This window comes from Apodemus sylvaticus, chromosome 5, assembly GCF_947179515.1.
Source record: "Apodemus sylvaticus chromosome 5, mApoSyl1.1, whole genome shotgun sequence".
In the NCBI taxonomy this organism is placed as follows: domain Eukaryota; kingdom Metazoa; phylum Chordata; class Mammalia; order Rodentia; family Muridae; genus Apodemus; species Apodemus sylvaticus.
The window spans coordinates 95,319,463-95,344,495 of NC_067476.1; the positions used below are offsets into that span (position 1 = coordinate 95,319,463).

The 25,033-nt window shown below is 40.7% G+C and overlaps 1 protein-coding gene across 1 annotated transcript in view; it reads right to left on the reverse strand.

Annotated features, from left to right (window-relative positions):
* Ryr3 (ryanodine receptor 3) overlaps positions 1 to 25,033 on the reverse strand; it is a 410,215-nt gene that overhangs the window by 219,185 nt on the left and 165,997 nt on the right. The window contains 8 exon segments of the mRNA XM_052181674.1: positions 740 to 915; positions 2,818 to 3,026; positions 15,409 to 15,583; positions 16,144 to 16,349; positions 17,646 to 17,793; positions 19,600 to 19,759; positions 22,086 to 22,169; positions 23,320 to 23,423. Coding sequence (XP_052037634.1) covers positions 740 to 915; positions 2,818 to 3,026; positions 15,409 to 15,583; positions 16,144 to 16,349; positions 17,646 to 17,793; positions 19,600 to 19,759; positions 22,086 to 22,169; positions 23,320 to 23,423 — 1,262 coding nt within the window.

Genomic DNA, 25,033 nt, shown 5'->3' on the forward strand with positions numbered 1-25,033 from the left:
AAGAGACACCAGCTCAAAGATTCCAAGGAGAGCAGAAACTTCTGCTCTAGATGTTACTTTGTTTAGCTGCATGGGCTTCTTAACTTTGCAGTGTACCTCCACACATACGTGCCCATGCATACTCTTGTATGCATATACAAATACTCATTTTTTTGTGTGTGCATGTGTGCACATGTATGGAAGTACAAATTTGTGCATGCATTCCAGGGTACATGGATGTATGGATGTGCATGTGCATATAGGAGGACATGCACATGTGTGTATAGGAACATATTCACATGTATGTACATGAGTATGGAGACTAGAGATTAACCTTCTGGGGAGTTCCCTACCTCTATCTATTAGTTTGTGGAGAGGCTTCCTGACTAGTGAGCATCTGAGACCTGTTTCTGACCCTCTCCTCTAGCACTGGGAGTACAGGTATATGCCACCATAGCTTTCTTAAAACAAACAAACAAACAAACAAACAAACAAACAAACAAACAAACAAAACCAAACAGTCAAACAAACCCCCTCATGATTCTAGGGATTCAACACTAGGTTTTCATGTTTGCACAGCAAATACTTTACAGACAGAATTATCTTCCCAATCCTCTACATCCCCACTTTTGTGCTTGACTAAAAGGACAGAGGCAACCATAAACTGACATCTTGTAGGAAAAAAAAAAAGCAGAAAAGCAACCTAAGAGCAGATAGAGTTGGTGCCTCTGAGAATTACAGGATTGCTCCATGCCCTCACCTTTTGTGGAAGGCTTCACTGTCTAGACAGGGACTGTGGCTGAAAGAGGAATGGCATTCAACAGGCATGCTCAGGCGGCAGTAGATCATGTTGGCATTGCTGTTCTGTGTGCCGAAGGTCTTGTGGGTCACCTTGAGGCATGGAGGGCTGTCCATGGTACCATCAATTCTCACAACCTGGGAATACCATCATGAGTCCTTACCCTGACATAGAGGAGGTTGTGACCTTGACCCTATCTCTCTGTCTTTCACTAACCTAACATAGAACATGACATTCTTCAGACTGTAAGCATTACCAGCAATAAAGAAAATTATGATATTCATAATGTGGGCTTTGTCTAGAATACTTCAGCTCCTTTCCTGGCTGGAGAAATTAGTTATGTAAAACATATCCATAACTTCACTGCAAGGCCAAGGGTGAAGAACAAATACTGAAGAGAGGTATAGTTATCTGGCTGATACACTGTGGTATCCACATAACGCGCTGGCCTTTAAGTTAGGGGATAAATTCTTGAAAGAAAATCTTTCCAAAAAATTTCCCTTATCAGTGGGCATCATGAGAACATCTAACAGAAGGGAACCAGAAAGCCTCAAACTCAGGAAGAGACACACACTCTCTCAGAGGACATTTTGACCCCACAGATTTCCATCTGTGTTAGAGTCCTAGCCCTAGAACTGGGCTGTCCCAAGCCTTCTCTAAATCCTGGGGTAATTCACAGCTCTGGACTACAGGCATTACAGAAAGGGGTTCCTGCAATATTAATAATTACTTTTCCAATCTCTCTCTCTCCCTCTACCCCCTCTATATGTGTGTGTGTACGTATGTTTGTGTAAGAGAGAGGGGGGAGAGAGAGAGAGCATGCGAGTGTGAGAAAGCGAGACCGAGCAAGTGAACGAGTGAGCGAGTGAGAGAGAAAGAGGGGGGAGGGATAGAGAGGGGGGATTTCTGTGTGCATGTAGTGAATTCTGGGGATTGGACTTGGGTCTTCATTCTTACATGGTAGGCAATTTATCAGCTGAGCTATGTCTCCACACCCCCAAAATGCCTTTTTTTTTTAAGAAAAAATATTTTATTTTTTTATATGCCAAATATTGCTACCCCTCCACCCTCTTGGTCCCCTCTCTCCCAGAGTTCTTCATCCCTTCCCCCTCCCCTTTGTTTCTGCAAGTGTGCTCCCGTCACTCAAACTTTTTCCTTCTCTTGAGAGAATAGTTCTAATACTGGGTATTAGAGTATTCTCACATTTGTGTAAGTGTCCTGGATATTTTCCCTTATGTCTAGATTCTATTATTCTGTCAAAGGTGTGTGACACCTCCAAGATATAAGAGCCATACTTCTAAAACAAAAGTCATTCAGCAAACAGAGAAATAAAATCTACCTAGGAATGTGAGGCGCAATGGGGGAGGAGCTGCTTGCCAGGTTCGGACCTTCTAGAAGGTTAGTTAGGGGGACTTAGAGACAGGTTGAAACAAACCACTGGCTTGAACCCAAGTAACACTGCAAGGAGCTGGTTCATTTGGAAGCATTCTTCTCTCCATGTGCATCATGTGAAGACCATGGTAGGCCTCTTCAAAACAGACCCAGAACCTCAACTTTGCTTTTTAAAATCTTTAGTTTTGTTGCTTTTCTTAAAGGTGGAAGTACCATAATAAAATCTCACACTTCAGCTTAAAATGCTAGAAATAGCATTAATACAAAAAAGGCTTCCAAGTTATGAGCATGGAGAATATACATATTTATTATTGTATATAATGTCAACTAGAAGTATTAAACTTCATGAAGAAAATGTTTCTGGACACTGAAGTACCATGGCAATGCCATTGTAGGAAGGTTTTCAAAAAATCTGGAGATTCAGCCTGGGAGCTAGTCTGCAAAATTGGGTATAAAGATGTCATCTCTCCTGGGATGCTATAAGTACCCAGTTAAGGACTCTGAAACTGTAGCATGAAGACCCAAGGCAGTAGTTGGTAGGCAGCCAGGGTAGGGACATAGGTAAACATTGTTTGTTGATGGGAGACTTTGTAGGAACTGAGTACCCTGTGCCTTCCCTGCCATGAACACTCATGGTATGATCTTACCTCTATGTGGGGATGATCCTTGGGCACATTCACAAATGTTGGGAGGCGCTTGCTAAACCACACTGCAACGTCTCGGTTCATATTTACCGCAAAAGGCTCAAAGCCCTCCTGGAGTCCACACATGGTATAAAACTTGAAGGTACTGGCATCTGTCCCAAGATTCATGCGGCCAATCTGGGATAGCCCCAGAGAGCAAATGGGCACAAAACCTGCAGAATAAAGATTGTGGCCTCAGTCCAGAGGCACCGCTGGGGGAAGCTATGGAGAAGCTGGAGTCTTGGTTCCTGTTGAAATTGGGAATTCCAGGAGTTAAGCTAGGAAACAACCATCATCTATCTTCTTCACACAGAAAATCAACACTAGGAATCATGATGCTGTACACAGTGCTGACCTAGGTACATGGGAGAGTTAGGTAAAATTTGTTCAAATTGATTTGTGAAAAAAATATTATGCAGCTAAGAATATTAAGATGGAATAGTAAAGCAAATATGAAAAAGATCTATTATCCTCACTATATATAAAATTATTTAAAATCTTAAGGACTGGGATGATGGTTTAGCAGTTAAAAGCATTGGATGCTTTTCCAGAAGACTCAGGTTTGATTCCCAGCATCCATGTGGCAGTTTATAACTGTCTAGTCCCTACAGTACCCAAAGTATACGCTTCTGCAAGCACCAGGCAAGTAATTCACAGACATTCATGCAAATAACTTGTCCATACATGTAAAAATAAATAGAAAAAATACTGATATAAAATTTATCTTATACCCTGAGAAATTTCAAGTACTACAAAAACAAAGTCAAGCCACAGTACCTATAGACTGACTTGGTGAGAAGATTTTATAACAACAACAAAGACTTAGAGACTGATAAGGCACACCTGTAATCCTAGTTTTTGGGAGGTGAGGCAGGAAGATCCCAAGATCTAGACCAGTCTATCTACACAGGGAGTTTGAGGCCAGTCCAGACTACATAGTGAGACCCTGTCTCAGAAGATAAAAACATAACTACAAACAAATCAAGTAAGCAAACAAACAAATAAGCAACAACAACAACAAAAAGTCCTCAAGAAAATGGTCTACTATCTAAGATAATGAATGTACTTGTTGAGTCCTTCTTAGCCATGTGAAAGATTCTTGTGTCATGGTTTCCTGTACCTAGAATAGAGCCAGAATGATGTGAGCCCCAATTAGTGTTGATGGTTGCTGGGTAAAAGGCTTGTTTGTATAAAAAAATATATTTTATGAACCCCCTTTGGGAAATGATCTCCCTGCCAAGATTAGTGACTCCATAATAGAAGAAGCATGAGCCCAGGAGGCAAGGGTATGCCTATGTCTATGCAAAATGGTAAACACTGAGACATTCAGGACAGCTCTTAAAGCTGTGGGAAAGAACTCTGAAAACATGAGTTCAAAAATATATAATTTTCCCACTATACAAAATATAAGAATGTAATATTAATTACATGAAGGGCTTCATGAACATAAAAGAACAGAGACAGCTGCACTATGAGCCAGTTTGTCAGGAAAATACAAAGGCAGACAGATTCCTGAGTTCAAGGTCAGTCTGTGACTTTGAGCCCAGGAATGGTGGAAATGGCAATCTGAGGACAGGATCCCACCCAGATAGCTCATTGTTGTGGTGGCAAAGAAATGCAGATCTCTGAATTCATTTGCAATGTTAGAAAGTATGTGCTTGCTATAGGGGCTGGAATCATGTTATACTGATTCATGGGATAATCAAAAGGGAACCTGGAGTAAATATAATAAAATACCTGGGCTTTTGCTCTGAAAGAGATGAGCTATCTAGACAGCTTTTGGAATTCAAGAAAAAGCTGTCTGGAGAGATAGCAGAACATAGGCCATCTGCTTGTAACCAATGATTTGACTTTGAGTTGTTCCTTTGTCACTCCCAGACACCCCTTCCTCTGAACCCCTCTCCAAGCTCAGGCTGGTCCGTGGCATATGTTAACTTCTTGATTATTAAAACTTTTTACATATTTCATGACATTACATTGTATATCTTTGTTTTTATTCGACATATTTTTTAATTTACATTTCAAATGATTTCCCCTTTTCTAGCTCCCCACTCCCTGAAAGTCCCATAAGCCCAATTCTCTCCCCCCTGTCCTCCCACCCACCCCTTCCCACTTCCCCGTTCTGGTTTTGCCAAATACTGCTTCACTGCTTCTTTCCAGAACAAGGGGCCACTCCTCCTTTCTTCTTGTACCTCATTTGATGTGTGGATTATGTTTTCAGTATTCCAATTTTCTAGGTTAATATCCACTTATTAGTGAGTGCATACCATGATTTGCCTAAGAATTTCATGAATTCATTGTTTCTAAAATGGCTGAATAGTACTCCATTGTGTAGATATACCACATTTTTTGCATCCACTCTTTTGTTGAGGGATACCTGGGTTCTTTCCAGCATCTGGCAATTATAAATAGGGCTGCTATGAACATAGTAGAGTATGTATCCTTATTACATGGTGGGGAATCCTCTGGGTATATGCCCAGGAGTGGTATAGCAGGGATCTTCTGGAAGTGAGGTGCCCAGTTTTCTGAGGAACTGCCAGACTGATTCCCAGAGTGGTTGTACCAATTTGCAACCCCACCAGCAGTAGAGGAGTGTTTCTCTTTCTCCACATCCTCGCCAACACCTGCTGTCTCCTGAATTTTTAATCTTAGCCATTCTGACTGGTGTAAGGTGAAATCTCAGGGTTGTTTTGATTTGCATTTCCCTGATGACTAATGAAGCTGAGCATTTTTAAAGATGCTTCTCCGCCATCCGAAGTTCTTTAGGTGAGAATTCTTTGTTTAACTCTGTACCCCATTTTTTAATAGGGTTGTTTGGTTTTCTGGAGTCTAACTTCTTGAGTTCTTTATATATATTGGATATTAGCCCTCTATCTGATGTAGGGTTGGTGAAGATCTTTTCCCAATTTGTTGGTTGCCGATTTGTCCTTTTGATGGTGTCCTTTGCCGTACAGAAAATTTGTAATTTTATGAGGTCCCATTTGTCAATTCTTGCTCTTAGAGCATACACTATTGGTGTTCTGTTCAGAAATTTTCTCCCTGTACCAATGTCCTCAAGGGTCTGCCCCAGTTTCTTTTCTATTAGCTTCAGAGTGTCTGGCTTTATGTAGAGGTCCTTGATCCATTTGGATTTGAGCTTAGTACAAGGAGACAAGGATGGATCAATTCGCATTCTTCTGCATGCTGACCTCCAGTTGAACCAGCACCATTTGTTGAACAGGCTATCTTTTTTTCCATTGGATGTTTTCAGCCCCTTTGTCGAGGATCAAGTAGCCATAGGTGTGTGGGTTCATTTCTGGATCTTCAATCCTGTTCCATTGATCCACCTGCCTGTCACTGTACCAATACCATGCAGTTTTTAACACTATTGCTCTGTAGTATTGCTTGAGGTCAGGGATACTGATTCCCCCAGATTTTCTTTTGTTGCTGAGAATAGTTTTAGCTATCCTGGGTTTTTTGTTATTCCAGATGAATTTGATAATTGCTCTTTCTAACTCTGTGAAGAATTGAGTTGGGATTTTGATGGGTATTGCATTGAATCTGTATAGTGCTTTAGGCAAAATGGCCATTTTAACTATATTGATCCTGCCGATCCATGAGCATGGGAGGTTTTCCCAATTTTGAGGTCTTCTTCCATTTCCTTCTTCAGAGTCTTGAAGTTCTTGTCATACAGATCTTTCACATGTTTGGTAAGAGTCACCCCAAGATACTTTATACTGTTTGTGGCTATTGTGAAGGGGATCATTTCCCTAATTTCTTTCTCAGCCTGCTTATCCTTTGAGTATAGGAAGGCCACTGATTTGCTTGAGTTGATTTTATAACCTGCCACTTTGCTGAAATTGTTTATCAGCTGTAGGAGTTCTCTAGTGGAGTTTTTTGGGTCACTTAGGTAGACTATCTTGTCATCTGCAAATAATGATAGTTTGACTTCTTCCTTTCCAATTTGTATCCCTTTGACCTCCTTATGTTGTCGAATTGCCCGAGCTAGACCTCAAGTACAATATTGAAAAGATAAGGAGAAAGGGGGCAGCCCTGTCTAGTCCCTGATTTTAGTGGGATTGCTTCAAGTTTCTCTCCATTTAGTTTGATGCTGGCTACCAGTTTGCTGTATATTGCTTTTACTATCTTTAGGTATGGGCCTTGAATTCCTGTTCTTTCCAAGACTTTAAGCATGAAAGGATGCTGAATTTTGTCAAATGCTTTTTCAGCATCCAATGAAATGACCATGTGGTTTTGTTCTTTGAGTTTGTTTATGTAGTGGATTGCATTGATGGATTTCCGTATATTGAACCAACCCTGCATTCCTGGGATAAAGCCTACTTGATCATGGTGAATGATCGTTTTGATGTGTTCTTGGATTCGGTTGGCAAGAATTTTATTGAGTATTTTTGCATCGATGTTCATAAGGGAAATTGGCCTGAAGTTCTCTTTCTTTGTTGGATCTTTGTGTGGTTTTGGTATCAGCGTAATTGTGGTTTTGTAGAAGGAATTGGGTAGTGTTCCTTCTGTTTCTATTTTGTGGATTAGTTTGAAGAGTATTGGTGTTAAGTCTTCTTTGAAGGTCTGAGAATTCTGCACTGAAACCATCTGGTCCTCTGCTTTTTTTGGTTGGAAGACTTTCTATGACTCCTTCTTACATTGTATATCTTAAGAGCACACACTGTAATTTGTTTTTTTAAGTGACAGTGTATCATACTACTTTTATAGTGCTAACCTCCTGTTTTATGAATAAAATTTAGACCTGCCCCATTGGAGGGAATCCATGCCTAGTAGTATAAATTTGGTTAAAAACACATAGCCTATGGCAGAGCAGCTTTTAGTCCTGATGGATTAAATGGGTAGTGTTGTTCAGCCTTGCTTATACAGTGTCAGGCTGTCTTTTAAATAGTTGTGTTTATAATCTCAGATAAATATTGCACTCATATTTAATCATGGAAGCCTCTTTCCACTGTTGGTGAATGCTCAAAGCATTGAGCCCAAATGATAGAAGAGCGCTCAACCCTACCTAAGCCAGATAATTATTATTGACATGATTCCCTCTAAAACCATTCTGGAAGAGAGAATGGAAAGAGTGTACAAGTCATAAGACAGTGAGTAGGGCTGTGGAATGCCATCCTCTAGGAAAGACACAGCCATTGTAATTACAAACTCTTGGGTAGACTAGATGTCTGCACTGGCTCTTCACAAGAACAGGCCTATCAACAGTCAGGCGTGGATGGAGGTGGGACTCAAGGGGCTTTGTCTCTTACTAATGAACTATTTGCTATTGATAAATTCAGCAGCAGTGGTAGTTATATCCTTAGTTGTGTGTTTACTGCAAGCCCCATGAGCTCCAATAAACTGTTCCAATCTAATGGTTACACAGATGGTCCTGGTAATAAAAATCAATCCAAAAATCAAGAATTGGGGCAAGGAACAGTTAGGGAATAAGAGGTCACTGACAAGCATGGGAAGGAGAAAAAAGGAAGGTTGTGTGGGTTTATAATAGAATACACATGCATACATGATATCATAAAAGAACAGAATCTAATAATAAGAGAGAAATGACAATGCAAGTTGTTTGACTGTTCTGGGCCTCAGGCTGCTAATCAGACAAATAAAAGATCAATGGTCCTTTGTGTTTTGTGTGTTGAATATAGGACTACATTTCTGCTAATTTATAATCTCCCATCCTCCTGGTCCACTGTCCTCCTCACCTAAGCAGGAATAAAAGAGCCAAGCATGTGCCAGAAAAAACGCTATTCTGCCTTCTTAACACTGATATCTCTCTGAGCTCACTTCTATGACCTGATCATATTTAAAGATTCAGAACAGACCAAAGCAGAAGTTCAAATAGTCTGGCTTTCTTGTTTGTGGGTTATTTATAAATCATAATTGTAGATCAACAAATCAGGAAAGTATGGAAAGCTCTAATTATCTTGGATCTGGGAGGATGTGGGAGGCAGGCGGCTGGAAGACAGCTGAGGCTGCAGAGAGGGCCAGGAAGGGATGGAATGTCCTCGAGCCTGATGGTTCATGCAAGCACTGGGGCTCCCCACAAAGAAAACTGGTGCCACTGCTAGGAGAAATGGTTTTACTATTAATATTTTTAACATATGAAACAATGGGTTCCATGATGACATTTTTATCCTTTCTGGGAAACAAAAGGGCAAATCTGAGAGCATTATGTATAACAAGAGGTTTTTACGCTGTTCTTATGTATCAATGTCAAACTGCATTCTTTGTAGAGTAAATACTCATATAACAACTCAAGAACACCTAAGCCATGTGTTCATATTATATATGCCACTTTAGCCAGCTAAGCTATGAGACTCACATGCCATGATGTTTCTATGTAAATCATAAGTCATATAAGTGGAAACTAAGTCATTTGCATACTAATTGTGTGATATTATGAAATTTTAACATAGGATACAGATCTGTTTAATACCGTTGTTAAAACTAGAACACATTAATGTCCTTCTAGCAGAATGACAAAGTCCTCTGATGGCCACCAAGCTTTGGGGCTAGACCTCTGGCTTTGTCACTTCAGAGAAGCTGTAGATCAGTCATCCAGAAGCTACTCCAATAGTGCTATGTTTGCTACTTATAAATAAGTCACCTGGAATTCAGACTACAGAGTAAAGCAAAGATTATCAGAAAATGTTTCTAGTTCCCCAGTGTTCTAGAGAGCTCTGATATATGTTGTAACAAGATTTCAAGGATGAAGAGGAATTACTCCAGTTTCAAGGAGCTTATTGACAGAAGGACAAGGGATGGAATTTAAGAGTGAGTGTTTTGATGTTAACTACCTCTGTCCCAAGGTAGCACTTCAGTTGTTCAAGCCAGAAATGCATAACCATGTTGCTTTTATCTTAGAGCCCAGATATTATTAAGCACATTTAGCCTGATGTTATCAGAGACCAAGAAACCTTAAGAAACTCCATTCTCCTTTCTTCTTGAGCTAAGTGGGGAGCTAGGAAATCAGTAGGGATAAAATTCAGAGTAGGAAGCAGCAAAAAGATGACTCACTGATCTCCCTTTCCTCCTAAGGAACTTGGGTTCTGCATCATTAATAAACGATAGCACTCAACTGAGGATAAAAGTAAAGACTTGTGGCACCAACAGACTTGACCAAGGTCCTGAGAAGGACTACCAGTGGGAACTGATCCTATACTCTCTGAGTGACAATCCAGCTGCCATTCAATATGATAAAGAGTAGATAGGTGGTAGAGAGATATATGCCCTGGATCTAAATGGCAGTATGTCCCAGGGAAGAGGATATCATGGTACAGATTGGAGCAATCATCCGTGTGAGCTGGATCCCTCCCTTCCAGGGAGTGCCAAACACAGTGAAGCAATAGAAAGGCAATAGAAGTCACAGATGGAGATAAGTGTTTTGGACCCTCTGGTGGTTAAATGAGTACAGCTTCAGATGCTCAGTGACACAACAGAAGGAAGGTCATGCTAAGGCTTGAATCAAGCAAAGGAACACCCAGGAAATCATAAAGGAATGATACATTTACACAAGGCACTCTCTTCTGGAAAAGAAGGTTTGATAACTGGCCACCTTTACTCAACTTTCTCTCCATCCATCCAAGGGGCTCTAGCTAATCAACTTGCCATCTTGGAACTCTTCAACTCAAGGCATGAATATTTCATTTAACTTTATAATCCTGCATGATAGATAAGGGAGAGGGTCAACAGCAACGCAAGAAACTACATCAGCACATATATGTCAATTGTTTTCTGAAGGTCAGGCTTACTGCTCTGCAGATTTATCTCTTTATTCCCCTTTTACAGATGAGGAAACCAGTTCTTAGGAAATTAAGTAACTTGATCAATTCTACCAGGCAAACTGCAGCATCAGTATGTAGACAATATGGCCTGGATAGAACTCCAATGCAGACATCAAAAGAGGAAGCCAGGGTAGCTATTTTCCAGTTCTATTCTAAACTGATGTGTTTTGTAGATGGCTAGATCTTCCTTCCCTATGCAAAGGCTGCTGAGTCGTGTAGTTCGCCATTTAGATTTAGGCTATTGAAGACACATAGTCACCAGTCCTCTAGGCCCCTTAGAGAAACAGGTCTACCTGTACACAGGGCTCCACATGACTGACTCTCAGGAGTTGATCTAGATAATAGGACCCACTTGGTAAGGCCATGTGGCATTACCACTAGATTGTCAGAAATTAGGACTATCACTATGCATATAAGTCAACAATCCTGTAGCCCAAATGGACTGAAGATAGAGGAAGAAAGGTAAGTAAAAGGAGCAGAAATGCTATCTCTCTGCTACCTTTTACAGTACTCAGCACATAGCTGTGACTATGCACACAACCTTGAAGGGGGTGGTGGTGGTGGTGATTTTTTTTTTTAAACTCAGGTAGTTGGTGGTTAGAAAGAAACAATGATCTGAAAATACAATTGATGATCTATTGGCATTCATTTCAATCTGCAGATAGCCATAAGGAATACCATCAGCAGTAGGCAGAAACAGATCATAGGTGACACTGGACCATTCTTGGTGTATTTCTCCCACATGGCATATGCATCTATCTTTTTTATTTCCTACTAAGGCTCAAAATGGTATTCAGAGACAACCCTGTGATTGCTGGGGCATGCATAGAATGCTTAGGAAATAAGTAGCAACCAAAAAAGAAACTAAAAGAAAAAAAAAAAAAGAAGAGAAAAAAAAGCCAGCATATGGGGAGCAAAAGTAGGGGAATCTCTGTGGGTTCAAGGCCAGGCTGATGTACTCTAGGACAGCCTGGGCTACAAAATGAGACCTGTCTCAAAAAAAACAAACAGCAAACAACCAAACAAAAATACCAATTACTTAACCAGGCAGTGGTGATGTATCCCTTTAATCCCTGCTTTCAGGAGGCAGAGGCAGGCAGACTTTTCTGAATTTAAAGTGAGTTCCAGGACAGTCAGGACAGAGAAACCCTATCTCAGAAAACACACACACACACACACACACACACACACACACACACACACACATACACACACATACACACACACACACACACACACACACACAAACACCCCTAAACCAGGACAGTCAGGACAGAGAAACCCTATCTCAGAAAACACACACACACACACACACACACACACACACACACCTAAACCAAACCAAACCAAACCAAACCAAACCAAACCAAACCAAACCAAACAGAAAGAAAATTCAGAAAACAAAAGGCAGCACTTGTAAGCCACATTCAGCTTCTGAGCACAGTCCCCATCTAGAAAGAGAATTAACATGGCCCTTTGGCACAAGGGCACAGATGGCAGAAGCACTTCCCTCAAATAAGTTTTATTTCCTACCTCCTAGCTATTAGCAGAGTCATGGGGTCTTTTAGACAGCCCAATGGACAGAAACAACATGAAAGGGTGCCCCTGTAGCCCCTGCAGACTTTATAGCTGCTCAAGAGGCAGGACGGTCCTCAGGGGATTGTATACACCAAATTCTCTGCCAGCTGTTTCATCCTGAGGTCTGGCAGGATCTTCAGGATATTTTTTTTTTTGTCTCTTTCCTTTAAGTAGAAGAAATGTGAAGACTAACAGCAAAGCTTTCACTTTGAGAGCTTCTGAGCTTCTAGATACACAAGGCTGTGGCAATATTAAGAACTATGATGGTCTGGGCTGGTGACCAGGGCAGGGAGCAATAATGAGGAATCAACAAAACAGATAAGTGCACAGCATTTGTGATGCAGATGAGGATAGAGATAGCAGTGAATTCATAACTCAGAGAGTAAGGAGAAGCTACACCCTGAAATTGTTGTTCTTAGTCTTTCTCCTGACATCAAAGTCTTCTTACTGAGGATCTTAGATCCAGGGTTACACACTGGTGACCTGAAAAGTACCAGCACATAGGTCATTGTTCCTTAAGGTGATTACAAAACATCAAATGTTTAGTTTCAACAGATGGTTCTCTTTAAAACACAAAGCAAGATTTGCTGCCTCCTTCCACATTTTGCATAGAACAGAGAGATGCTGTGTGTTCATTCCAGACCTCTGGGCTGCTGTTATTTCAGAAGGACACATCAGCTTCCTTTCCACCATCCCCCTGCCAACTACTGTGCTATCAATAGCTGAAAGAGCCTTCCAATTATCTTGTCTCTGTATTATTAAAGCAGATACAATACTACATTATAATGCACAAACATATTACAGTACAAGTCTATTATCAGACAGCTTTCTAATAATAGAATTTGTTATTCTGAAGGTCAAATCATGTCCCTTCACAGAAAAGGCATCTCTTTCATCAGAACACAGTCATTCTTTGAAAGCTGAGCTACTCTCAAACAGTTCTCTCCTTGATAGCAGCATCTCTCTGCTCAAACACTGTATCTGCCCATTTTACAAAGTGAAGTGCAAGGATGCTGGGCTCAGAGTAAGGTCTACTTTCTTGGATGAGAAGACTGAGTCTTGATATGTAAGGGTATCTTCCTCCTTCCTAGTTTTATCACTTATCCATCCCATGTATAAATGTCTACCATCTTACTGTTCTACCCCTCCCTGAAGGTTCCTGCCACTTCAACACTAGCTCTCTTGCATCTTAGAGTACTCTAAGGAGAGATGTAATGAAAATGTCATTCTGGGTACTTTATTCACCATTCAATTCAGATGTCGCTGGTGTGAGATTTTCTTCACTCTACATTAGTCACTTACCATTTATTTATACCCACTGTTTTGCATTCTTAGTCACCGTATCCTATTTCCATCTTACTTACTCCACAATTAGAACAGGGAGTGTTCACATTTGCTCCTGCATTAGTCCACTGCATCTCAGAATGTTCATGCAAATCTCCAGAGCCTCTGGGCAGGAGGCAGGCTTTGATTCTGCTGTGGCGCTGAAATTCTGCATTTCTAACAAGCCTTGATACCTTGAATATCTAGGCTTTACACTTAATGCAAAGCTATGCAAGCTTCACAAAATTCTCAACACTGCACGTCAGATAAGATTCTCATCTCATAAATGAATCGGAGGCAGGTAGATACATAATCTCCTTCTGGTTCACATAATAGCAAAGCCAGGAAAAAGTGTTGGACTTTGTACTCTTCCTACTATCTTTGGTGAAACACCAAAGTACCTCATTATCTTCCTGACCTTAGGGATGCAGCAGTGCCCATGGGTGGGTGGGGACCCAGGATAGCTCGCCTACACTGCTGTGTTCCCTCTCATTTGTATCCAAGTCAGCACAGTTGCCATTCCTTCAGCAATATCTTGCCTCCCCACCCCTCTTTCCAAACAGGATCTTCAAAACTGACTTTCAAACCCTGTCTTAGATTTAGTGATTCCTTTTCCCTAGGAAAACAGATTTAGCTTCGACCTTCCTATTTCCCCATATATTAGACTCTGGAAATCTCCTCAATGATTCAGCTGAACAAGTGTATTGCATACAACAGGTGCCTGTAAAAAGTCCAACTTTATGAAGCTAAAGCCATTCTTTAGCAATGAACATTTCTGTCACAGGAACATGGCGTTTTATATTTTGGTTCTCTTGCTGATGCAGTTATATGTCTCTGAGGTTTTAGAGACAGACTCCTTGTTTTCATAACCTCCCAGGAAAGTCAGTGCTACAAGTAGTTGTAATCATTTACAGAGGATAAAATAAAGCCCAAAGAGGTTAAAGAAAGTCAGCTAAGATGACACAAGTAGACAGTTATAGGACGAGGGCCCTTGTCTCCAGACCACAACAGCATCCTTACAACGCTGAGTGAAGCATAGCACATACCACAGGAGCGAGCACACAGATGTGCTATGTCACTGCCATAATTTCCTATCTGGGAAGAACAATGGAATGTATTTCATCTATCCTCTTATTTTAAAAAGTGAAGAATATAAAGCCCAGAACAGTCAAGCAGTCCCTACAGGAGTTCTACTCTTTAAAAGGAGCGGGTCTGCCAATTTGCAGTCCAGCACTCTTTCTCCATATGCCAACAATCTGTGTACATCTTATATGGTCATGTAGACAGAAAAATAATAAGCTCTAACTACTCCTTTGTGTCGCTGGAAGCATTGCACTGATTGTCCCCCATTCACGGCCAATAATAAGCGCAACTCTGCTTTGGTTTCACAGTTGTTTGAATTTCAAAATAAATCATATTTCATTCACAGGAACAGCTAAATCTAGCTTTTGTGTTCCAATGGTTCTCATCAAAGCATCAAGTTCAATTACACAAACATGCAGACTGACAATTCAAATCAGAATAAAAGGATAACTCTTTAATCCACTGATTTTTTTTTTCTCTCCTGCCAAGGACATTCCACCATACACAATTAGCATTTCCATTGTACTATAAGCAAACCTGGAATCTTAAAGTGCCAAGGTACAGGGCATAGAACTAGCCTCAGTACAGAATTTATATTTATGAGCAAATCCTGACTATCACTATTATTTGCCTTGATTCTTCAGAAATTGCAGAATACAAGGTGGCGATCTCCTTTAGAGTTTCAAATATGCAAAGGATAGTGTACTCTCAATAGGGAGACACAGAGCTCTGCCAGCTCACCCTGGTTTTCAACCACAAAGAGTAAATAAGGGAGGATGGAGTGATGGATTACCGTTCTCGATCTCATAGTCTGCGAAGGCAAGTTCAGAGCCTTTGTTGGTGATGAGCAGCTCCCCATTCAGTGTGAAGACCATGGAGGCATCATCCAGGTTAATCATGCACCCGACCACATCTCCTGGCTGCCAAGTTCGTCCAAAATACCCACTGCCTTGATGCCAGCGCTGGCCCTGCAAAACAAGACCACAGGCTTTGAGAAGAAGAGGAACATACCTGAGAATCCCAGCAAGCCGGAGAGGTGGCCACAGCAACATGATGCCCTAATTTCTAATGGAAAAATCTTAATAGGCTACCATGTATAGCTCACAGGAGCAATATATATCTTACAGATGAATAAAATGGAGAAATACAGACCTCATCTGATAAGATGGCCTGAGTCTCTTGGTTCATATTCAGCCCTGACAAGAAACACAATTTATTTTCTAGAGCATGTAAAAAAAAAAAATCTCAATATGTTGGCTGCATTGTGTTAAGTGGGTTGCCTCTGGAGTGGCACCAACCATCTCCGGTGAAGTAGAGATGATTACTGCAAGGGTGTGGATATGGGATATATTCTCTCCCTCTCCCAGAATCAAGAGCAAAGAAGCAATCACTATGTAATATTCATTCAATGACTATTATCTTAGGGGCAATGGGTGTTCTCTTTGAAGCTTAAGATGCAGACAGCCTCCAAGGAAAATTCTGGAAAAGTAAACTTGCACTGACTGAATATGGCTATGGATGGACTCACCCTGCTGCCTTCAAACACGAAGGCTTGGTCATCAGCCCCCAGCTCAATGTCAGGACGACAGCCTGGCCGGGCCCAGCCAACACGCATGTCTCCTCCAGTTACCACTTCAAATTCAAAGTACCACTTCCCAGACTTTACCGCATATGACCGTTCTACCCGAAAAAATCGGATCTTGTCTATGCTGACCTTCTCAATAGTAGGATCAGCTACTGTGAGAAGCAGAAGATAGGAAAGAAGGAAAGAGACTTTTAATGATGATGTAGTATTCCTTAAAGAACTTAACATCAACAACTAAGATGGCCATAGAACTCCCACTGTTCAGTAAGGCATTTTGTTTACACCATGACACTCATCCATACTGATATCACAACAACATGAACCACCTTTTATTGGATATTCATAGTGATTTCTACACAATAATTTTATAAGACCCAGATGAATAATACCAAGGGTCAGAAAGGTTCAATCACTAATTTAGTATCGTAATAAACAGGATAAAAGATCTAAATTCACACTGAAAAGCTTAGCTACCCTAGAGAAAAAAATGTGTTTACCATAGGTCTGGGTCACAGAAATATGCATCGCAAAAATACCTGTCAATAAGTAAGGTGATTCAAGACAGCACTAAGTGGAGAAGTGGAGGTGGGATCCCATCCCTAAGTAAGAACCTATCTCTAACTGGAAACTACTTGCAAAAGAAAAACCATTTCCCCCCCCACCCCCACCCCCCAATGGAGTCTCACTGGTTCATCAACAACACCTAAGGGCAGGCTTCATGCCCAGCAGTAGATTGCCAACACAAAACAAAACAAATTCATTGATGGTTTTGTAGATATTTTTGCCTCATGTTGCTTTGATTGGACCTTTCTAAAAAACTCATACTGATATTTTGCTTGTATATTTGTAAATGGTTTTCAATTTTATGGTTTTGGGGATTTGGTATATAAGCATGTACATGTATCTGTGTGATTCTGTGATTTTCATTTTTTTCTTCAATTCTGTTTTTATTTTTGCCTGTTTTCTAAAGAAAGAAAAAGAAGGTGAAGGCATGGGGTTGAATGTAGGGAGGTAGAGAGGGCTAGGGAGGAGAAAGAGGTGAATTCAGGATCAGAATTTATTGTATGCATTTTTAATAAAAAATTCTGTCAATGTGAAGGAGCTTTACAGAAACCCAAGTCCCATCTCCTAAAATATATTATTAGGCAGCACAGATTGGACTTGGTAGGTTATAAAGACAAAAAAGGATACAAATTTGGAAGGAGGGGCGAGGCAAGGGCACATCTTGTTAGAGTTGGGGGCAGGGTGCATGGGGAGAATATGAGGAGAGCCCAGGGTATGCACATAAGAAGTTCTCCAAGAATAAAATATCACATTTTAGGAACTGTACCATTAAAAAACATACCATTCCCAATAGTAAAAATTAGACCTTCGTAAAGGTAACATTTCCCAGATGAGGACTTGTTAGTAAAGTGTTGTAAGAATGGATGATCACAGCTTATTACCTAGTTCTTGGTCTGATGGCTCAATGTTATATCCATAACCAACAAATGTCCGTATGGCTTCACGCAGGCTGTCTCTGTTTGATTTCTTGGTGCGCTCATCTAGTAATGCATATGGTACCAGGCGGGGGTTTCTTTTATTCTTCAGATCCTATGTGAAGCCAAAGGAAAGGTGCCAAGAAAACACATGTCAGCTTTACAAGCAGCCCATCCTACTCATACACTCCAGTCTGCCTGGCTAGCTCATCCTAGTCTATTAGATTCCCCCCGTGTGACTTGATCTTTAGCAGTGTGCGTATTTGCTATTTCTCTTCAGGATTAAATGAGTATAAAAGGGGAAATATTACTAATGCTCAGAGCTAGCATTAAAAATACACTCTAATAATGCCAGCCTGCAAATAAAATAAAGTGTCATGAAGTTGGTTAGGAATATTCATTCCCCAGGTAAGGCCCATGGGAACAGTGTAACAGTGTAATTTCCTTAAGGAAATTCGTGCTTCGTTTAACTGTCCACACCCCATCACAGCATAATCTTAAGTCATCAGAGAGACACTAGAGGAAGTGGCAGAGGACAAGAGTGTCCACTTTTTCTCAAGGGGTAAACTGTGCAGGGGAGTCATCTTTAGGTTTTTAGGAGAGACTGAAGAAAGTAACAAAAGGTCAAATATAAGAAAAGTCACTCAAACCAAGGTACACACTCTTCAAACCTCCTGGTTCCCAGGTCTCCATGCCTTTCCTCCCCCCCACCCCCCACCCCCGTATTCTTCTTGCCTTCCAGATTTTCTGGAACTAAGTTTGGAAGAGTTCATAGTTTGAAACTGAATATCCCCCACAGCCCCAAGTGTTTGAACATCTAATTTCCAGCTTGTATTGTTGTTTTGGGGAGCCTGTGGAATCTTTTAAGAGGTAAGGCTGGGCTGGTCCAAGAGAAACACTGGGGGGGGGCGCAAGCATTTATAGAGATGGCCCCATCTTGCTCTGCTTTCTGATCCAGAAAGATTCAAACAAGCTGTGCTACAAGTTCTTGCCTCCATAGACTAAACTGCTGTAGCCAAGAGCTTTCTCCTACCATGATGAACTATAATCTGAAGTGACAACCTGCCTCTCTTCTTTAAGTTGCTTCTGTGGGTATTTGTCATGGTGATGAAAAAGAAACACTGATGTATTTGTTAAGTATATGAACTTTCTGAATATTAACCCTTAATGATTAAGGAAATGAGGAAAGTATTTTAGGGGAAAAGAGTGTCAAATGGTTTGCAGTGAATATTGATTCTAAACTCTGCTTGAGTCCTTGCTATGAACCTAGCTGTTAGGTTACTTCATAATCAAGTCAGGAGTTCTAGCTCTGTCCAGGGATCTTTAGTTCAGTGGCCTGAAGAATGTGGGTGTGTGTATATGTGTGTGTGTGTGTGTGTGTGTGTGTGGCTGTGTGTGGCTGTGTGTGACTGTGTGTGGCTTCTGGGCAGGTTGCTTCATTCTCTTTCTAAGCTATTTCCCCTTGCATGAACTCAATGGTTTGCTATTTGGGGTCACCTCAGAACTCCTGCTGACCCATGGTGTTGATCTATGCCAGAAAGATTACTGGCTCAGGATATTGATTTGCTGCTAACCCTGGCCTTGAAGTTTATCATGAAAACGAAACTATCCATGGTGAAAAAGTATAAGGAGACTGAGATAAAGTACACACAGAGGGCATTTTATCAGTGAATCTCTAACTAAAGGAAAGATAATGTTTATCCACTTCTATAAATTGAAACGATGCCTGTATCCAATGCCAATGTGATTGTTACAAATTTCACCTAGTCCATGATTCTATAAATAATAAACAGACCACACTGTGAGGGATAGAACACAAGGGCATTTCCCACATTCCAGTCTCACATGCTCCACAGCAGAATGACATTTTGATGGATGACCATACCTACTTCTCTACCATGCTTGACCTAACACTCCTTACCTGTTGAATGCCATAGGTCCATCCTTGTTTTATTCTGTCCTTTGCCCAAACATTGTGTGCATTTTCTGCAAGCTTATCCACTAAAATTTCTTGAGGTGGTAACAGCTTCACATCAGATAAATCCAAAGGGGCTGGCTTATAGCCATTGGACATCATATAGCTACAAGTAAATGCAAAAGTATGCACATTGGAGTAGATACATATAAGTCTCCTTTTCTAGATTTTTACAAATTCATTCTTTGAAAAATCTCATATGCATATAATATATATCAATACCCTATCTCCCTTCAATTACCTCCATGCTCTCTACAACATACTTCATCTCAAATTGCATGCCTTCTTCTTTATAAATAATCTATTGAGTCCAGTTAGAACTTCCAATATGTGCATTGGTGTGGGGTCATCCAATGCAGCATGGGTAACTTACCAGTAGCCATCTCTCAAAAGACATGTAACTCTCCTTCCCTAGCAGACTGCCATCAACCACCAATAGCTCCTCAGTGGGAGGCAGTGTCCTAGAACAGTTCTCACCTCCTGCTGAAAATTTTTTATGGGTTCAATCTTGAATAGGACTTCTGTACAAATAACCATGGGTGCCAGTTCATGCTATGTCAAGAGGACAGCATTTCACTGTACTTCTTCCCATACTCTAACTCTTCCTGGGCCTTCTTCTGGGGTAACTCCTGAGCTTTTGGGAGTGGGAGTTGGTACAGCTGACTCATCTATGGCTGAGCACTCATAGTCATACTACTCAGAACTGTAAACAGTAATGGTTCTGTTTATTAGTTTTATTAAGATCATATATATATATATATATACACATACATACATATATAAAATCTCTAAGCAAATAAAAGCAGAAACAAAAATCTCACCTCTTTGTAGCATCGTACACTAATATCTCTCATAGATTTCAAAGAATAACATTGGAGAACATCGTCAATAAAACAAATCTATCTTTATATATAAGAAAACTATTTATGTGTTATGAAAATGAGGGACACATTCAGTATATTGCAACATCGTCAGAAACCCCTCCATTCAACTTAGGAGCACAAAATGTTAAAACCAGATTGGCAAGGATAAAACTTTGACCTAAAGGCTTTCTTATAAATTAGCATGGAATGGCCACCCATTCTTGCAAAGCCCAAACTTTCCTCTTGGAATTAAAACAAAATGCCATGAGAGCTGAAAATTTGTGAGCATGAAGTGACTTTTGCAGTTAGCTCTCCATTCCAGGAGTCATGGCCTCAAGTGCCTATAATTTGCAACATAGCATGCAAATGTGAAAGAACTTACTATGAGTCAGGTAGATATATATCTAAGGGGTAAGGTTGAGTACATTGTGAATAGGGTAACTATCCCAGCATAGTTAATTATATCCATGTGAGTTCTCTGGTCCTGTAAAAGCTTGATCCAGCATTGTAGGGGAGTACCAGGACAGAGAAATGGGAGGGGGTGATTGGGGAATGGGTGGAAGGAAGAGGGCTTATGGGACTTATGGGGAAGGGGGAAACAGGAAAGGGGAAAGCATCTGGAATGTAAACAAAGAATATAGAAAAAAAAGACACAATAAAAAAAAAAAAAAAAAAAGAAAATACGAGTCCAGAGATGCCCATGGGTTTTAGGACTACTAACTTCCCAGACTAGAGCAAAAACTTGAACATGATACTCTTAGGCCAATTCTATATAAACACTCTGAAAACATAAGATATAGAATCTACAGTAGTCATAGGAGACTGTCTAGTTGCTACCTCCTTGGGACAGCTGCTGCTGTCAGTCTCAGTATGCACTGGTTCTAGCAACCTCAGCTAGAAGTGTGCCTCTCCAGATGTCATCTCTTAGATATGATTTTCTTGACATCAGGAGACTGACTCATTGGCTTGGGAGCTAGGGCAGGAGAGTGGTGGTGAACATTTCATTAAGGATGGCACTGCTTTGGCTCCAGTCACAATACTTGGGTTTTATTGTGTACATAACCAGAGCTGGCACTGAGGAGCAAGAGAACAAAACAATGAACGAACCAGAAGATGTACCAGTGAGAAACTCTGAATGTAGAGATAGGAAAGACAGTAGGACACACAGATAAAGAGAGGCAAATGAAATCTTGGTACCGATTCCCATGTCCTTAAGGATTTATATATCATCCCAGGGCCAGAGGTGTAGAGTGAGTCTCTGCAGTGACTAGGAACCATATCCAAGCTCTTTTGCCAACTCTTCCTATTAACCAAAGTGCATTCATTTGAGGTCTGCACACCTCCCAGCTCAAAAGCAAGCATAGCAACACTAGGTCTGGGACGAATGTGCAAAAGGAGAGGAGACTTTGTAATGCCGCTTTCGCAGTAGGCATCTTCTGGGGGCCCCAGTCATCTAAGTAACTGGAGGAACATTCTAAGATGATACATAGTCTGCCATTAGCCTTTGTACATGGCCTCCAACCCTCCCAGCTTTCCCACTCTGCTTGAGCCATTAGAAAAGCCACCTACTTTTTGGGCAGTTTGACTTTCTTTAGATCCTCTTCTGCAGCTGGGTTAACGTGAGCAATGTGGCACCCCAGGGCCAGCAAGGTTCTGTGATGTAACACAGGAAGAGACTGGTGTCAACTGAAAGATGAAGGGTAAGAAGAACCCCAACCCATGTCTGAGCTCGTTAAGTAGACAAAAGCTATTCATTTAGACCAGAGGTTGGCCAACATACTCTGTAAAGAGGCAGACAGCAAGGCCTTGTGTATCATATACCTCTGCCACAGCTACCCAACTCTGCCATTATGGGGTAAAGGTAGCCATCAATAATATGCAAGCCAATGAGCCTGGCTTTGTTGCAATGTAAATGTATTTACTGAAACAGATGGCTGGTTTGTTTGTCCCACAGGCCATAATGTGCCAACTTCTGATTTAGGTGATAGCAAGTGTAAGAACATGAAAGAGAAGCTTGTTAATTGCCCCACATGGAGACATTTTCTAGTTTATAAATTCACTTTGAATTATATCAAGGACTTAGTTTCATGGAATAGACAGGATTCTAATATTAAATCTTTAGGTCAGCAAATACTTGCTGTGTGATGTCTGTATAGCATCTTGAGTTTTACTTCATGTACCGAGATGCATGTAATGGTTTTCTCAAAAAGCATAGTACAATTAAAGATAGCATGTATGTAAGCCTATGACATCTTTGTTATGTCAACAGACAATGTTAGAGCATTCTGCAATGACAAAAGGGAAATACAAAGAAGCAGCAATCAAGAGTCACAAAGGGAATTCTGGGAGGTCCAAATAGAATAGGGAGTCTGGGTCCTTTTAAAGATCATGAATGAGATTGTGGCAGAATTGAAAGTTGATTTACAAAACTTGGATTCTAGTAATCAAACCATATTTTCCTTTTGTTTCAACACTATCTTATTTTTTACTTGATTTAAAACTAACCTCAGTAACATTTGGTCCTTTGGTTATATTTCTCTCCTTTATCCTGCCCCTGCCTCCTGCATTTTTCTTTGTTCCAGAAGAACAGCAAATGGCAAATGGTCTCTGGAGAAATATACACACTAAATACTAATGTGTGTCAGCTCCTTACTATGTTAAACTCCGTGACGTGAAGAATCACTACTGCCTAGGATTTATCAGTGTGTTGTGTTTGCAGACAAGAGGACACACCTTTGCAGCCCAGTTATAGTGCATCAACTCATCCACTCACTGTCTAGTCCGCATTCAATTAAACACTCACTTCAAGGTTTCTGTTGACATCTGCAGGTTATAATTCTTCTCAGTTTCAGGGAGCTTTGAAAACTCTACAAGGCAGGGATGCTGTCTTTTGTTGTCATCGCGCACCTAGGTGACAACATGAGAGAGAGGAGGATTTAAGTCTTGACAGCTGGCACTGTGTGTAAAAACAAAAGTGAACATCCTTCAAGGGCCCAGGTAATCCGTATCAGACAGGACAAAGTCAGCAACTCACTAATAGGTGAATGCACATGATTCTCTTAAGAGTCTTACACATGGCTCCCAAGTTGTCAATGTCTTGAACTGTGTGGATATATTTCAAGACAGGTGTCTGCACTTAGAACATAATTTTCCAGAGAAGTATGCTATTGCTTTTATAGATGGTAGCCATACTTTTATTAAAAATTCATGTTACCATAATGTTACTGGAGGATAACATGCCTTTGACCACAAAGGGCTACAGATGTGGACCACATGTGCAATCTCAAAAGTTTATTAAAACCATTTTAGAAAAAGCAAAAGAATTAGATCAAATTAATTTTAACAAGATATTTTATTTAGCTTCATACAAGTAATATATTATTTTTTATGAGAATAAGAATAAAATAATGTAAAAACAAGTCTTAAAAATCCAGTGTGAAGCTGGGCAATGCTTTTAATCCCAATACCCGGGAGGTAGAGGCAGGTGGATCCCTGAGTTCCAGACCAATCTGGTTTATAGAAAAAGTCTCAGAATAGCCAGAACTCTATCAAATGAACAAAAAAAAAATATTCAGTGTAAGTTTTACAACCACAAACACACTGCATTCCCATTTAGATACTTCTCAGTCTCTCAGCAACAATATGGGACTCTTGCTAAAGATCTGAGCATTAACTCACTCCTTCATTCATTTAGGCATTTAGCAAATGCTTGAGGGTACTAACGTAGATTTTTATGAGCTTAAAAATTAGGGCAGAGAGCTCCACCCAGTCTAATGAAGTAGGAAATAGTGATAAAATATTTGTAAGAATGACTGCAATTTAAAATTACCATTGTGTTGACTTCTATGAAGGACAGACTTCAAGAGCACACTGCAGAGAGATGATTATTCATAAGGACACTGTTTTGTGGCAACTATGGTCAGACATATGTGTTAGAGTGCAGGGGCCTTTTCAGTAACTAAGAGGAATATGTATCGCTAGAGAGTGTAGGGGTTACAGGAAACTGTAAAACTCACCTATCTTTCTGCTTCCAGAAGTGACCTTCTACAAATCACAGAGCAAAGTCATTTACATTCTCTCTGAAAATGCTTTCTATTGCAAGAGACTCCCTAACCCCCTCCGGACCCTATTAATCTTAGTGATACATCTGAAAGCCCTGTTAAACAACTTCTGATTCAAAATGATGAATCAGCCCGCTACTAGCACCCACTCAGAGACTGATTTTTTTGGAAGGGAAAAAAGAGAAATATGAAAGATGTAGAGGAATGGCTGCACCCACAGTCCTCTGACAAACGAAACCTGAGTTAGGAGGCAAGATGGGGCCTGGGCTCCCTGGGTGCCTGTGGAGAGCTGATCTCTTCAGTGCTGGCTACAGAGGGACAGAAGACTGGGCTGCTACTGAATAATGCAAAGGTTAGCCAGGTTGGAGGAAGAAGAGCATTTTATTTCACCATCCCCATTCTCAGTCAAATAGAATTCAAGGAACCCTTCCTGCCAAGCTGACAATCCACCCAGCG